The following is a 16,723-nucleotide window of genomic DNA, read 5'->3' as shown; positions in this document are numbered from 1 at the left end:
CCTCCTACCCCCTAGCCAGGGCTGACACAATTCAGCCTTCACTGGGCTTGGCTTGGGGGAAGATCTTATCTATGAGTCTGAACTCCAAATTTTGGCCTGCTCCTTTGTCCAGGTTTCTTTTTTTTTTTAATGTTTATTTATTTTTGAGAGAGAGAAAGAGAGTGTGAGCAGGGGAGGGGCAGAAAGAGAGGGAGACAGAGGATCTGAAGCAGGTTCTGTGCTGAGAGCAGAGAGCCAGGGGCTCAAACTCATGAACTATGAGATCACGACCTGAGCTAAAGTCGGAGGCTAGTTACTCACTGAGCCACCAAGGCACCCCTGTCCATGTTTCTTGAGCACCATTTCCCTACAACCACTCTCTCCCATTCTGGGGTTCCCTGGGAGTCTGACTCTAGCCTGGCCTCAGGCAAGCCATGGCTCCCAACAGATCCTCCCTGCTTCTCTCCAACCTGCCTGTTTGGAGCAAAGGCATTGCAAGAGTAGCACGAAGAGGCCTGTTGTAACACCAAGCCCTCAGCTCATATTAACTGGGCTCCCAGCCAAGCAAATTCCCTGGCAGGGAACAGAAATCTAATAATATCAACTCATATTCCTGAGGCAACTTTAATTTTTCAAAGCACACTTTACATCAGTTACTAGATCCCCAGAATCAACGTGAAATACTACCATCCCAGCTCGCAGAAGTGAAAGGTGAGGCAAAGAGAGAAGCAACCTGCTCAAAGTCACAGTGCTATCCAGGAATCTTTCCACTCCCGGGGCACCAACAGAGGGGATCTGGTTCATTTAGTCATTCAACCAACACCGGGTGCTTTTCTGTGTCTGGCCTCATGCGGGGCGCCAGTGACACAGTGAATAAGACAGGCAGCCATCCCTGCCCTCCTGCAGTTTAGAGTCTAGTGGACAGACAGACAGTGCACCCCGAGACGAATGAATTCAACAACCACAGGCTCAGAGCAAAGCAATGAAGGTCAGACGCTGGGAGCGGTGGTGGGGGTTGGGAGGATTGGGAGTGGGTACCAGATGGGGTGGTCAGGAAAGCGCCTCTAGGGAGATGATATTTAAATTGAGACCATAAGGAATAGAATCAGCAGCCTTGGAAAGAGCATTCCAGGCAGAGAAAGAGCAAGTATAAGTCTCTGAGGTGGATAAGAGCCAGCCTGTTCAAGGATGGGCAGTGAGCAAAGCAGTGAAGACACGCCCACACCCGGGAGGTGAGCAGAGGCCACAGTAACTCCAAGAATGAGGGGAAGCCAGTGAGGGATTTGAAGCATTTTTTCAAAGATGTTTTAGGTTGTTCTGTTGAGAGTGAACTGTAAGGGAGCAGGGGTGGGGGAGGGAGAATAAGTGAAGGGCTGTGGCAGCCATCCAGGTGAGTGGTGGGCACCTGGCCCAGGTGGCCTGGAGGCCAGGGAAGGAGGCAGCCAGCTGCTGCGTCAGGGACAGGGAATGGAGGGTCTAGGCCCCTCTCAGGCCGAAGGAGAGAAAGGGCCAGGCTCACCTGACAGGAAGTCTCGGACCTGCTGGATGAGGCGCCGTGTGCGTCTGACATCTTCCTCCATCTGGGAGCGGCTGGCGCTCACCTGGGTCTCCAGGCGCTGAGCGTCTGACTGCACCTTCGAGGCGGCCTCCTCTGCTGCCCTGATCTGCCAACACACGCTATGGGTCAGCAGCGATCAAGGCCCCAGGAGAGCCTCGAAGCAGCCCTCAGGGATTCTGTGGACACCCGCTACCCTAGATCTACCAGGGAAACGTTTGTTGCTAACCTGGTTTGGCTCTGGAAAAAATGATGTAGGGTCAGGTAGAAAACACAACACAACAAAACAAAACCCTCAGAACATTGGCCCCAAACTCTACCTCTCTCTTGCTGTGGGGCCTCAGACAAGTCACCTAGCATCCCTGGGCTTTTGTCTCCTGGCTGTGAAATAAAAACTGACCTGCCCCAGGGATTCCATCCCCTTAGCCTTTCTCTACGTGTGCCCACCCCACCTTGGCTGCACCCACCATCTGCCTGGTCTGCTGGAGCTGGGTGTTGAAACCCTGCAGCTGCCTGGCCACCTGGCCCGCAGTCCGGAAGGCCCCACCCGCTTTGGGGAGGGCGCCTCTGCAGTGAGAGCCACATGCCGTGCCGTTGTCTCGGGGACACAGCTCTCCGGGGCACGCTCCTGGGGTACAGGCCGTCTGCCTGGAGCCCCCACAGAGCTGTGGAGAGAAGGAGACGTCAAAGAGGGTACCCAAGGCTCTTCAACAACCACTCCTGTCCCACACCCAAGAAACAAACCGCCAGACATCTCCATGGCAACCAGGCACCAGAAACTTGTTTCCTTGGCAACCACTGAGCACACCGTGAGGGGCCAAAGATTGGGATGGGCGGGGGAGTAGGGTAGGGTCACACTGCCCTCGTAGGAAAAGTATGGCAGCAGTTGGCGTGCGACAGGCTGGAGCAGGGAGATCCAAGAAGTGGGGCTCCATGCCATGAGTCACCTTGTTGATGGTGGGCATCAGATCAGGCAAGGAAGCCATCCCCAGGCTCAGGGCCGCGAGCTGGGGACCTCCGGCTCCCGTTCCTCCTCCCACCTGCCCCTCCAGCCTCTCTGCCTCTCTCCGGCTGTCCCTGAGCTGGAGGAGCAGGTGGGAGCCATCGGAGACCTGCTGAGCAGCCTGGGAGGACCGCTGGTAGGCTGCAGTCAGCACCCGGAAGGCCCCTGTGGGAAGACGAGGGGAGAACTGAGCCGCCGCTGGTCTTGGAGGCCCAGAGACGGAGGGCAAGCAAGAGCGGAGCCCAGGTGCGGTGTGGCGTGGCCGCGCATACCTAAAGGATCCGTACTGCTTATCCTTTCAAACTGTTCCTTCTTGCTCTGATATATAATGAGCAGGCGATTGAAGCTTCTGTCCAGATTCTCCAGGTCTCCCGGGAGGGACAAGGTCTCCTCCTCTAGGGCCAGATCAGGCTGCAGGCCCTGGAGAGTCCGCCTGAGATGGGAGAAGAGCTTGGGCTAAGATATGGGAAGGAGGCTGCCTCCCCAGAACCCGGCCAGCCCCTCGGAGAAACCTCTCTGAGTCAGGAAAAAGGCAACAGAATGCAGACCCCGCAGGCTGAGGAGAGCCAGCACAACCTGCCCCCCGGCCCCGTCCCTCGGCAGGCAGATCGCAGGAACCTCTCCTTCCCTGACCTGTGTGTCTCAACCTTCCTGAGCCTGCGCCACCTCCATAGCAGGCTTCCACGTGGAGCATCACCCTAACCCGTTTCTCCTCAGCTCGCTGCAGGCTGTCTTCAGCCACTGCCTGTACCACCTGTATTGCCTGCTTGCTGGGCTCCCAAGTCTCTTCTCTGCAGCCCATGCCTCCCATGAGCACCAATAGCCGCGACCCACTGGTCATCTCCACCCAAAGGGGGTCAGGATCCATCAGCCCTGGCGCACAACCATTGAGTTTTCAGAGATTCCTCTCTCTCCATCTCCTTGGCTGGTCTACCAACCACAAACTGCCCCCCCCCCCCCCGCAAGCTTTGCATCCTTCACCTACGGGCTTTGCTCTGGCATAGAACATCTTTCCACGGGACACCCTTCCATACCTAAATACCAATTAGGTATTTCCAGTCTACCAAATACCTATGGACTCACTACTGAATTTTGAGACTTAGGTCAATCACACACCTGGATGGCTCTAGGCACCGAGAAAGTCAACTAGTGCTTGGGGAATGCAAACTAATTATAGAAACTTCCAGAACCGAACCTTACAAGAAGACACCCCTGCTGGTAGGAAGGAGGTGTGGGTGGGACCGCTCCCATTCCAAAGGCAAATACAAGTTATTTTTAGAGCCCCTGCCTCTCCAATGCCCTGCACCAGGGTGACTAATCCAGAGCTGACTCTCTCCCACAGGCAGCACCGGGCACTTGAAAGAGCCCTGGGGCTCTTGCCTGCACTCTGAGTCCCAGCTCTGCCCCTCAGTGGCCACGTGACTCTGTCACATCCCCTATCTGTGCCTGTTCCCCCATCTGCAAAATGCAAGTAATAACACCCACCACCCCAACCTCATAGGAGTGTTGCAATAGTTCAAAAAAAGAGCATATGTGAAAATGCTCTGTAAACTGTAAAGGGCTGTACCAGTGGAAAGAAGGACCAGTGTGTGCCACTTATGTGAACCCGTGTGATGTAATTCCTCCAAGTGTTCGGCAGGGAAAGGGAAATTACCTGATGGAGAAAATGGCATTGGCCACCTGGGACACCTCCTGCTCGGTGACCGAGGCACTGGCGAGAATTGCTTGGATCTGCTCCATCTTGCTCTTTGCACCCATGATCCGGGCAGTCAGGCCAGGATCCTCCAGACCCAGCCCTGGCCACAGGCTGGCAGTGGCATTGCGCAGGCCGCTGAGGCGCAAGGCCTGCCCCCGGAGGTCAGCATCGTAGCTCTGGAAGCAAGGGTGGCAGGCCACACACACTGGATAGCGGTCACAGTAACCTCGTTGGCATTGGTCACAGCGGGGTCCGGTCAAGCCGGGGCGGCAGAGGCAGCGGCCCGAGGCCTTGTCACAGCCTGGGCCCTCTGTTCCCCGGAAGTCACAGTCACAGGCTAAGGCGGGGAAAAAATGATGGTCAAGGTCGGGGGGTCAGGAAGATAAAGGCACCTTGTGGGGAGAGCCTGAAGCGGAGGCCTCTCTTCAGGGCCTGTCTACGTGGCTTAGAATAATAGACCGCCAAGGCCAGAACAAAATCAGGGCAATGCAAGCAACGAAAGCAAGCCCTTAATTTAGCACCTACTGTGCGCCAGGCACAGCTCTAAGTCAGACACTCACCCACTCACACATGAACTCGCTTTAACTTCGCAGCCACTCTGTGATAGAGTTAACCTCCCTTATTTTCCCATTTGTAGAGATGAAGCAACAAGGCACAGAGCTGTTAAGTACACGTGCCCTCGGGAAACTGAGGCCTTGCCGGAAACCACCCACACCAAGTCACTCGGCAGGACAGAGGCCACGCTGAGACCAGAGTTGGGTCTGGGCGCTCCAAGTCCCATGCTCTTGTGGCTGCTTGTCAAACTGACTCTAGGGAAATTTAGACCTTTCCCTCAAGACTCACTTTCTCCATCTAGGAGGGAACCCCTCCCCTTCCTGCCCCTGCCCCGGAGAGGGCTTCTGGGAAATGCTTTCTCTGGGAAGTGGGGGGCAAAGCAACCCTCCTGTCGTGGAGACAGGGGGGCGGCCTGACGTCAGCCGGCCCTGGGGTTGGGACGCTAAGTGGGCTGGCCGGCTGGAGCAGTTGTGGGGAACCTGTGCTCTCACAGAGCTGCCAGGACCCACACCACCTGTCCAGTATGAGATGTCCTCCCCTACCACAGACCCACCCACCGGCCCTCCACCAGGAGCCCGCCCAAGCGCACCCCCCCCCCCCCCGTTGCCTCAGCATCGCCCCTCTCAGGAAGCACCCACCACGGCATCCTGTGCCTGTGTCTCCATAGGTCCGGTCAGGACACTGGCGGAGGGCTGCAGCGTCGCAGGTCAGGCCACCGAACCCTTCTCGACAGGGGCACTGCCCTGTGAACTGTGAGGGAGAGCATTGTGAGGGGACCTCCCTCGCAGGCCTGGCCTTGCCCTGGAATGGGGGGCCGTGTGCCAGATCCCTGGTCAGCACACAGAGCCCGGGACTGCCTACAGAGCGAGTGTGCCCCCTAAAACAATGGCTCCCATTCAAAGACAAGCTCTGAAGGCAAGGCCCCCGAACGGCCCTGCAGAAGGTGTGACGAATCTGGCATTGCAGAAGCCTCAGAGTCACAGAGGGAGAGAGGATGGGGACAGAACCAGACCAGTCTGACTTCGGAAAGACCAGAAGGGCAGCGCTGGGGGGAGACAGAGGCTGGTGGGCAAGACCCCTTTCCTCCTCGTACCTGGTTGCACTGGGGGCTGAGGGAGTTGTGAGGGTCACAGGCACACGGCTCACAGCCCCGACCGCTGGCCAGCTTCCAGTGGTAGGGAGCGCACTGGTCACATTTGGGGCCCACCACGTGGGGCAGACACAGGCAGTGCCCGCTCTCCTCATCACACGGCATGTCCCGGCGAGACCCCAGGATGTTGCAGTCACAGCCTGCAGGAGGGAGGGGAACTGAGCTCACAAGACAACCAAAATGCACCCCTAGGGGACACACATCAGGGAGAGAACCCAACCCGGGAAAAGAACCAGGCAGGGTCGTTCTTTCCAGAGAACCTGCCTGCCTGACTCATGAGGCCACTGCACTTTCCTCCCTGGCACCAGGCAGCTTGGCCACCCACCCTCCAACTCCCTCCGGGTGGCCTACTCCGTCCCACCTTTTAACCTGGGCCTGTGCTGCCACCTGCTGGAAGCCCATGGCACAGCATCCGGCACACACCACAGAGAGGCAAATCACGACTCTGGTGGCCGGTGCAATCTTCCCCGTGATATCCCAGACTGGGTCCCCCTACTCACGGTGGCAACCCTGTGGGTTAGCATAGGTGAGTCCTGTAAATCCCGGCTTGCACAGGTCACAGCGCTCCCCCTGCACATGCTCCTTGCACACGCACTGCCCAGTCACTGGGTCACAGGGAACGCCCGGCACTGCCCCATCGGGATCACACTCGCAGGCTGAGAGACAGAAGCAGCCACCACAGCAAGAAGAAAGAAGAAAAGCAGAAAGTTCAGAGCAGACTGTAGAAGCCAGACTGCCTGGTTCAAACCTTTATTCCAGCACGTACTGGCTTACAACCTTACAACCTTAGTCAAGTTACTTGAGCCCCCTGTGCCTCAGTTTCCTCATCTGTAAAATGGGGATAATTATACAAGGCTCATGGGTTTCCTGTGAGAAACAACTGAGTAAATGAAAAGCGGGTAGACAGCGCTTGGCGCACGTTAAGTACTATAGAAGTTTTTGTTGTCGTTGTTTGCCGAACGACTACTATATGCCAAGCGCTGAGCTGTGCACGCATGCATGTTGCCTTATGAAATCCTCAGGATAACCCTGAGGTTACTCAAGGCCACACAGCAAGCAACTGCAGGAAACAGAAGTCAACTCTTTCCATAAATAATATCAACAGGAAGTGAACTAGCTTTCTTCAACTCCCACACCTAGACCTCTCGGCAAGCCTTTCAGCATGCAGATTCTTCCTTCGTCTAAAAAGTCTGGTGATTAACCCCGCCTGATTCAGATTGCTTCAGTCCATTTTGCTCTCTCTCGTGTACAAACTCATTGGCCCCTGTGAACGTGCTAAGTCACTCCTGGGAGTTCGGTGCATACGTTCATTCACCAAACATTTGCTCAGCACCAGCCATGTGCCTGTCATTGCACGAGGGCCCAAGGATATGAGACACAACCTTTGCCACGGAGGAGTTCTCGATATTGGGGGACATGGAAAAATACGGAGCAAACCGCAATACAACATGGTAAAGGCAATAGCATGTATACGGACGAAGTACTTATTCTGCCTTTTCCAGGTATGATTCACATTGTCAAACAGTGTGTGTGTTTCTCGACAGCAGGAACTATATCTTATATTTACTTTTGTCCCTCCTGTGTCCAAAATAAGGGCTACGTAGGGGCGCCTGGGTGGCTCAGTTGGTTAAGCATCTGACTTCCACTCAGGTCATGATCTCGCCATTTGTGAGTTCGAGCCCTGCATCGAGCCGTGTACTGACAGCTCGGAGCCTAGAGCTGCTTCACATTCTGTGTCTCCCTCTCTCTGCCCCTCCCCTGTTCACGCTCTGTCCCTCTCTCTCAAAAATAAATGAACATTAAACAATTTTTTTAATTAAAAAAAATCAGGGCTACATCATGATTGATTGACCGATGGATTGATGGTCCAGAGAGGCAAAGTGATTTGCTTAGACGTGCCCAGCTAAGTTAAAACAACTCCCCACAAGTTCTGGCAAACAGCGAAGTCTTCACGCTTCCTGAGGGCTTGTGTGTCCCCAGGGACACGTGCTCCATCGTACCCAGAGAGGATGGGGAGTAACAGGCAGATGATAAGCTAGGTCCCCAGAGCCCCTACTCACGGATACAGGTCTCTTGAATGGGAGCTCCAGGACGCCGGTTGCGGAAATAGTGCAGCTGACACCGCTCACAGTTCTTGCCCTCGGTGTGGTCCCGGCAGTCGTCACACACACCTCCGTGCGCCCCCTGGCTAGCGGCGAACACAGCTGGGTCGAAGTGACAGGTCTCAGAGTGCCCGTTGCAGTCACACGCTGCAAAAGGACATTCCCAGGGCTGACCGTAGGCCAGCACCACCACCATCCACAAAGCATATGCCACGCTAATGCACTAGTGTCTCTTGCAACTCTGCAAGATGTTCAGGTTCAGAAAATGGGGAAACTGAGGCCCGAGGAGCCTTGTGTGACTTATTTAAGGTTATATGGCCAGTGAGAAAGCAGAGCAGGGTAAGAATTCAGGCCTCTTAACTCCCAATGTGGAGACTCACCTGAGAATAATGTCTGCGTTGGGCCAGAGAGAGAGACCTTTGAATGGTCCACCCCAACCCCACCTCCCCACCCCGACTGCCACTGCGGATCTCCTCCTGGGCCACTGCCTCTCTCTGGGCTAGGGATCCTTTTTTCCCTCCCTTGTGCAGAGAAAGGCCCTGACTGCAGGGGCTCCTGTGAAGCAGGGAACCAGATAAGTCCTACACAGGACAATACCAGTGGAGGACACAGAAGATAGAGGATCTGAGGTTACCATGAAGCCATGTGGCATGAGAAACAAGGACCAGCCTTGGTCCCTTCAGGCCTGGCTGAGGAAAAAGTCTGGGGAGGCAGAGGGCAGGTGCAACCTAAACTCTCTCTATCCGCACAGAGCAAGGAGAGCTTACGTTGCAGGGGTGCGATTAAGGTTAAACTTAAATAATAAAGAATAGATTCTCCCTGTGTCCCAGGTGAGATCATTGAGGCCCAGAGGGGCCAGCACCCCAGCCAGTCACTACAGGGGAGGAGGTGAGTTCTGGACCATACGTTGGCATTCATGGGGGTCCTGGTCATCTGCAGGTCTCCAGGGCCGATTGTTGTAGAAGGGCGCACAGCGTTCACAATTGGGGCCGGCGGTGTTGTGTTGACAGACACAGATATCGTGGACCTGGAAAAGGGGCCACCAGCCATCAGGAATAATCATCAGAGGGATGTCCCAGAAATGGACCTGCCCTCTACCCACCCCACCCCCACCACCACTCAGGGTCCAGCTCAGACCCCACCTCCTCCAGACTTCACTCGGCTCCAGTGACACTCTCAGCCGCCTGCTTGTGTGCTGGTGTGTGTGTGTGTGTGTGTGTGTGTGTGTGTGTGTGTGTGCGCGCGCGCACATGCTCAGATGCATGTACCTGCCCTCCTATTCTAACTAGGTATTTAAAAAGCTCATTCTTTGCCCTTGAACATGCCCGTGATGCCCAGTCCAAAGCAGCACCTGGAAGGTGCCCAGACACCCTTACTGGTAAACTATGGTTCTGGAAGCTTGTGGGCCCTCTGCAGACTTATATTCCGGCAATCTTTGCCTGTGGCTGATTGTCTAATGGGACTGCTATGATGAATTGCTACCAGACTTATTAAGATATAAAAATAGAATAGCTATTGTGTGCTCATTGTCTTCCAAATTAAGCCCCACACCCTCAGCCTGGCATTAAAGACTCCTACCATGTCTGCTTCATCTTTATTTCCCACTTGGAACAGCACAGCCAAGCTGAACCTCCAGCCGCGTCCTGTCCAAGCCCTGCTTTCCCCCACCTCTTAGCCTTTACTGATGTTTTTCTTCCTGCTTGGAATTCTCTTCCTTCTCTGGTCACCAGTAAGATCCTGCCAGCTAGAATGGCACCTTCTTCACCAGGCCTCCCTGGTTCCCCTAATTCCGTGGATCTCAACCCTGGGTGCAACTCCAGAATCACGTGGGAAGCTTTTTTAGAACTACCATTGCCAGGCCCAACTCGATCCAGATCTCAAGGACAAGGCCCAGGCATTGGTACTTTTTAAAGTGGTGATTCCACTGTGCAGCCAGAGTTGAGAGCCCCTGGGGCTGGTGTGCCCTATCCCGCCCCTACATCCCACAGCATATTGTATTCCTCATCTATCAGCAATCCTGTTCTGCCTGGGTTCTGCTCATTTGTCTCCAGGCCCTAATAGATGACACATTCCTGGAGCTGGTATCCCTCTGGCCAACTCTGCAGCCCTGGGTAGAGGCTGGCCCAGAAGTGGGAAGGATGCAGCTGGCCAGAGCTCTTTTCACCTGTATTTCCCTCTAGGCCCTTCTACATGATTTCCTAGTGCCCCTCCATCACTAGGGTAAATGAGCTCCCGTACGTTAATAGAAGAGCTGAAGCTCCAAAGAATAGAAATGACAGCTTCTTCTGCTTCTGAGCGCAAAGTTGTCACTCTACGGATGCTTCCCGTGTGTGGTTTCACAGCAAACCCCCCAGGGTTGCTGGTGAAGTTGGAGCTTCCCTCTCCCATCCCTGATGCATCCATCTGACTCATTAGTCAGATGGTCTGGGGTACGCTTAGCATCCACGTTAGACTCTGTTCTCTCTCACCTTCCCTATATCTCACCACTAGATGGGACTCTAGAGTCCCCAAACCAGTGGCTCTCCACCCTGGCAGTGCTGAGAATCACCTGGGAGCTTTAAAAACCGATAATAAACTTGGAGTATCTGAGGATGGAGGTCTGGGCACTTTCTTTTTTTTTTTTTTTAGCTCCCCAGGAAGTTAAAACGTGTAGCCAGGATTAAGCAGCATCACCTTAAGTGCCAGGCAAGACCCACAGATTTGCTTATGTGTAACTGAAAAACAAACCATTACAAACCATAAGGCTGGCTTCGAGAAGTGCTACAAAATTCTGATCTTTGAAATAATAATTAGACTCTTTTTCAGTGTTGCTAAAAGGTTAAATACCCAAGTTTTAAATTCAGTGCCCTCCTTGTTTTATAGGTGCCCCAAGAATGTCCTCAGTCTCCTTTGGTCTTGCTCTCTCCCCTCAGCCCTTCCCACCCAGGGCTGTCACCTGCACAGCGGTAGAGGGGCTGGAAGAGGCTCCAGGCTTAGGGGCACAGCGGTCAGCGTGGCCATGACAGAAGCAGCTCCCCTGTAGACGCAACTGGGACACTGCATAGTAGGCGCTGGGGGCGTGGTAGCCTCTCTGGGGCACAGGGGCCAGCCTGGTGAAGTTGATTCTCAAGTTTGTGACTTCCCCCAGCTCTGAGAGGGGGAAAACAACACAGAGGGAGGGGATTGGGGAAGGGAAAATGAAGAAAGGAAGTTAGAGGCAAATAGTCTCCTAGGGCAGGACAGATAAGGAAAGAAATTCTGATCTCACCATCTGGTCTTCCCTGCCTCCATAAGGTTGGTTATATGAGGGGCCATCCTCCTCAGCCCTCAACCCTCCCAAGCAGGAAAGACCCCTGCACTCCAACCCAGGCCTCCTGAGTCTACCACAGAGCCTGATGGAATAAGCAGGGTGAGTATTAAATCCAACCATATTGACAGAAATAGGAAAGACCAGGCAATTTCTATGTCCCAAGTTCCAACCAACCAACCAAGGCAAGTCCCAAGTTCCAAGTTTTGTTCCCCACCCGCAGTGGGGAGAAGTTACCACACTGACCTTGAATTTTTTGACTTTGAGTTGCTGGAATCCCAGATGCTAAATCCATGATGTTAAGTTGAACCTACAGAGAGATGGAAAGGGAAGGCCTGTGGAAGAGGTAAATGGGGTGCCCCCAACGCCCCTTTCCACCAATGTTGCACCCCCATCAGACTGCTCTGAGGCCCTTCTCACCTCGAACCTGAGTAGACCATGGATGTGAGGGCTGCCAGCTGCACTGAGGGAGCCAGATGGTCACTGGGCCCTAAATGTGTGTGTGTGTGTGTGTGTGTGTGTGTGTGTGTGTGTGTAGACAACCACACCTCTCCATTTAAAAATACAGATATCCCAAGAATTTCCTGATTTCCTTGGGTCAAAAATAATGGTGAGATATATAATGTGCACATGAGGGTTTAGGGAATATTAATTTTCCAAACACCTAGGATGAATGAGAAGGTCCAGGGCCCAAGGATTCATGGATGTGGTAACCACACTCTAGACAACCCCAATTTTAACTATGCTTTTCCTCTTTAATAAAAACCATTCAGGGTCACCTGGGTTGAGCGTCAGATTCGATTTCACCTCAGGTCATGATGTTGAGGTTTGTGAGATCAAGCCCTGCATCGGGCTCCACGTTGATCGTTGAGCCTTCTTAAGGTTCTCTCCCACCCTCTGCCCCTCCCCTGCTCATCCACATGTGTGTGTGTGTGTGTGTGTGTGTGTCTAAAAAAACAAAACAAGACAAAACAAAAACAAAAACAAAAAACCCTATTCATTGTATGGGAATTCATCTGTATATTCCAGAGTTTTCATATCAACCTTCCACGAATCAGGAAAAAGCCCTGTGTTCGGATCTGGAGTCTCCGGAGTGTGGTTAACAAGCAGATGGGGTCTGCTGTGACCCAGGAGGACTTGCTCCAGGGAAGGAACAAGGCACCGCCCACACGGAGGGCAGCACTCTGAGCACTGGGTGCCCAGGAGAACAGCTCTGAAGGCTGCTGGAGCCTGAACCAGAGAAGGAAGGACAGAGAACACAGCAGCCCTCCAGCGGCAGCTGCTGGGTGGTGAGAGGAAAGGCAGTCACGAAAGAAATGCAAGAATCTGACCCCAGGTGAGAGGAGTCGAGTTGGGGAGAAAGTTCTGAGCCGTTTCCAGAAGCAGTTTCTCCGTTCCAGTTCAGGGTTAAATTCTGGTGACACAGAGCCACAGCTTCTACCTGAATTTCCCCAAGGGAGAGGCAGAGGGATTAAACTGAGAAAGCTCATTCTGGTGTTAAACTTTACCAAGGTGAAACCAGAGATCAAATTAAATGTGTGTACTTTGCTCACGTGAATCTAACAACCATCTCAAAGTCCTTGCACTGAAGCAGAGTCAATTTTACCCTCTTCACCGTGGGGACTGTGCCAATGAGCTGGGAGCGGTGGCTATGGAAGAGGGGAAGAGGGCACGGTGGGATTATGCAGGGCCCTAGATGTGGTTTTAAAATATTCCTCCTGAGTAGCAAAGGGGACAAACAGCAAATATTCTGAAAGCGGCCAGAGAGGTCATTATTGGAGGGAGCAGGAAAAACAGCAAGGTGCACTGACGTCTTCTCCAGAGGCTGGGTGACCGTGTGAGCAAATGTGATGTCAGGGACCTCCCCTCCCCCACCAACCCGTGCCTATTTTTGCGAGCCCCCTCTACCTACCTTCCCCCCGTCCAGATGCCCGTTAGGCCTCTGGGGCAAGGACTGGCACCGAACATCCTGCCAGCTCTGAGGCTGGCCCTGACGGACCCGGGGGAAGACGGAGGCACAGTCAGCAGCCAGGTACTGGTACACCTGCCAGGTGTTGCCGAAGTCTGTGGACCGCTCAATCAGCATCCCGGCGGGCAAGGGCCCCTGCAGAGGCACAGACAGGGTGGGGGCCTGAGTGAAGAGAAGGGGCCACTGCAGAGACATCATCACCAAAAAGCCTCCTAAAGATGCACTGGTGGTCCCTGAGAATCACAGTGAGGGAAGGAGAACGGGCGAGAGGGAGCGAGTGGGCTTCAGGGCATCCAGGTCCGACGGCAGACACCCTGGCCAACACTGGAAAGCCCCATCGGGTTTTCCCCAGGGGGACCGTGGAAAGCAGGAGAACGGTGATCCACATTCCAGAAGGCATGATTATGATCCTAGTTCAGCGCACCATGCAGGTGGCCAGGCCAGAACATTCTCCCATGGTACTTCCCACAGTCAGCTGTCTGGGCCCTCCAAACCTCTCTCCCCACGTCACTGGAGAGGTCTTTCTAGATGACTACTTGACCATGTCACTCCTGCTCCAGGACCCTCAGTGGATGTGCATTAGCTAGAGATGAAATGCAAGCCTCTCAGCATGACACGTTGTGTCCTTCCACCCTCGGTGGTTTCACCCACTTCTCGTGGCTTTCAATGCGGTCTTCGTGCTGACGGCTCCCAGCTTGGACCGTTTCCTCCAAACAGACCCACATCAGGCCCTGTCTCCTGCGGCAGCGCACAGCCCCCTGATCTCCCAAGTAGGCGCCACCTGATTTCCTTGTTCACTCTCACCTCGGTTAGGCCCTCCACCTACACACAGGATGTCCTTTTTAAAACATAAAATGGACTGTGTCACTCCTCTGCCAAAAACCCTAGAATAGCTTCCCACTATTTTTTTCCGGCTTATTGAGATCCTATTGACCTCTAATATATGTAAGTTTAAGGTGTCCAACATGATGATTTTTGACGCATGCACAAATTGCAAAATGAATACTGCAATAATTAACACATCCAGCCCCTCACATAATTACCATCTTGTGTGTGTGGTGATAAAAGTTAAGATTTATACTCTTAACCACTTTCAGGTATATAACAGTGTTGTTAAGTATAGTTACCAGGCTGTATATCAGATTTCCAGAACTTACTCATCTTGCAGCTGGAAATTTGCATCCTTTGACCAATACCTCCCCATCTCCCCCACCCCCGAACCCCTGGCAACCACCATTCTACTCTATTTGCTTGAATTCAGCTTTTTTGGATTCCACGTATCAGGGAGACCACATGGTGTTTGTCTTTCTTTGTCCGACTTATTTCACTTAGCAGAATGCCCTCAAAGCCCACCTATGTTGTCACAAAAGGCAAGATTTCCTTCTTTTTTATAGATGAATATCCCATTGTGTATAGATATATAGCTATAGATTACATTTTCTCTGTCCATTCGTCTACTGATGGACACTGGGCTTGTTTCCATGTCTCGCCTATTGAGAATAATGTTGTGGTGAACATAAGGGTGCAGATATCTCCTCGGAAGGTTGATTTCATTTCCTTCCCATATAGACCCTGGTGGAATTGCTGGATCATATGGTAGTTCTATCTGTAGTTTTTGGAGGAATCTCCATATTATTTTCATTGGTGGCTGCACTAATTTACATTCCCACCCACAGTGCATAAGGGGTCCTTTTTCTCCACATCTTCGCCAACATGCACTTCTTGTCCTTTAAGACTAGCTGTTCTAACAAGCGTGAGGTGATATATCAGTGTGGTTTTGATTTGCATTTTTCTGATGATTAATGGTGTTGAGCACCCTTTCATTTGCCTTCTGGCCATCTGTACATCTTCTTGGAAGAAATGTCTACTCAAGTCCTCTGCCTGCTACTCTTGAATAAATCCTAACCCCTCACCAAGGGTGAAGGGGTCCCGTCTCCTCACCTCATCTCATGCCCTGTGCACCTCCATCTCTTCAAGCCATGGGTCATACCAAGTTCATTCCCTCCTCAGAGACCTTTGTTCGGGTTGTTTCTTCTGCCTGGAATGTTCCTCCCCCTGGTGGGTTCCTTCTCAATTTTTGTTCTCAGCTTAAATGTCACTTCCCCACAAGATTTTTCATACCTTTGCATTCTTCTGCCCACATCCTGCCCACTCTACCCCATTCCAGAATTTACTTTGTTTCCTTCATAAATATCACTACAATTTCTAATAATTTATTTGTTGGCTGCCTGCGTTTTCTTCCTCTCCAGGAGCCCAGGTTTCCCAGCCTTTACACTGTTCATATTTGGAGTTGGATAATTCCTTGTGTGGACCATCCTGATCACTGCAGGATGGTTAGCAGCATCCCTGACCTCTACTCACTAGACATCACTAGATGTGTAATAGTCACACCCACAGTTGTGACAACCAAAAACATCTCCAGATCTCCAAATATCCCCTAATTGAGAACCACTACAGTAAACCATAGGCCTCCTTGTCTGTCTTGTGCACAGTTGCACCCCCAACACCTAACACACAGGAGGCACTTAGTCATTTGTTGAATGAAGAATGGATGAATCTTTAGTCTACTTCCTCCCTCCCCATTTACGTCTGCAAACTCGTCTCTCACCAGGTGGTAGCCTTCCACATCCTTACTTCTCACCACCTTATACATATTTTCCCTTCCCGACCTTGTGTGCATTCCCTTGCCCCCTCCTCAGTTACATACCTTCTTGCCTCTTGCCTCCAGGCCTTTGCACTTTACGGGTTTTTTTGCCCAGAATGGACTTTGCCCTTTACCTGGTTATCAGTGGCCTGCAAAGATTCATCTTTTCCTGGGTACATGCTATGACTTACTCCCCAAAGACAGATCAAATTGGATGTCTCACTCTGTGCTCCCCAGCATCTCTTCCTAATCAGAGTACACATCATCTCACTGTCGGTCCTTTGTCTTCCTGACATACACTGAAGCAGCATGACAACCATGATTTAGCTTTATTCATCTTTTTATCCCTAACACCTGGCACCAAACCTAACATATAACCAGTGTTCAATATGTGTGTGGCAAGAATGGACAAAGGGATGAGTGAGTAATGAAAAAGCAATGTGACTAACAATATCCGTCCAGATGAATGTTGCCCTTCAACGCTGTCACCTTTAGAGACTGGGCATTTATTCAGATGATGCTGCCATTTCTCAAAATACTTTTGACCTTTTCTTGAGGAGAGGATCTCAAAGTTAACTTTCTGAGTCAAGTCAGAAATGAGATCCTATTGCATCTTTTTCACGGTTCATTCTAACTTCTGAAAATGATTTCACCCTTCCTGATCTAATCTTATTGACCAAGCTTGATCTTTAAGTATTTGACTATTTCTGTAGAAAGAATAAAATCAAATCTTCTCTGGAAAAAAAAAAAAAATGACTCGTGACAAATGAACAAAAACGTTCCC

General features: G+C 52.2%; 1 protein-coding gene across 12 annotated transcripts in view; it reads right to left on the bottom strand.

Annotated features, from left to right (window-relative positions):
- The window catches only part of LAMB3 (laminin subunit beta 3), a 163,138-nt gene that overhangs the window by 6,451 nt on the left and 139,964 nt on the right, over window positions 1-16,723 (bottom strand). For all 12 annotated transcript variants that reach the window (XM_042925910.1, XM_042925908.1, XM_042925904.1 and 9 more), the window contains 13 exons: window positions 13,239-13,430; window positions 11,573-11,636; window positions 10,976-11,169; window positions 8,947-9,067; window positions 7,999-8,187; window positions 6,439-6,594; window positions 5,882-6,078; window positions 5,427-5,538; window positions 4,192-4,570; window positions 2,810-2,970; window positions 2,482-2,702; window positions 2,002-2,199; window positions 1,499-1,643 (listed from right to left, as the gene is read on the bottom strand). In XM_042925910.1, the coding sequence (XP_042781844.1) occupies window positions 1,499-1,643; window positions 2,002-2,199; window positions 2,482-2,702; window positions 2,810-2,970; window positions 4,192-4,570; window positions 5,427-5,538; window positions 5,882-6,078; window positions 6,439-6,594; window positions 7,999-8,187; window positions 8,947-9,067; window positions 10,976-11,169; window positions 11,573-11,636; window positions 13,239-13,430 (2,329 nt within the window). The remainder of the gene's footprint in view (window positions 1-1,498; window positions 1,644-2,001; window positions 2,200-2,481; window positions 2,703-2,809; window positions 2,971-4,191; window positions 4,571-5,426; window positions 5,539-5,881; window positions 6,079-6,438; window positions 6,595-7,998; window positions 8,188-8,946; window positions 9,068-10,975; window positions 11,170-11,572; window positions 11,637-13,238; window positions 13,431-16,723) is intronic.

The sequence above is a fragment of the Panthera leo genome, chromosome F3 (assembly GCF_018350215.1).
Source record: "Panthera leo isolate Ple1 chromosome F3, P.leo_Ple1_pat1.1, whole genome shotgun sequence".
Taxonomy (NCBI): domain Eukaryota; kingdom Metazoa; phylum Chordata; class Mammalia; order Carnivora; family Felidae; genus Panthera; species Panthera leo.
This window is presented reverse-complemented; position numbering and strand designations above follow the sequence as displayed.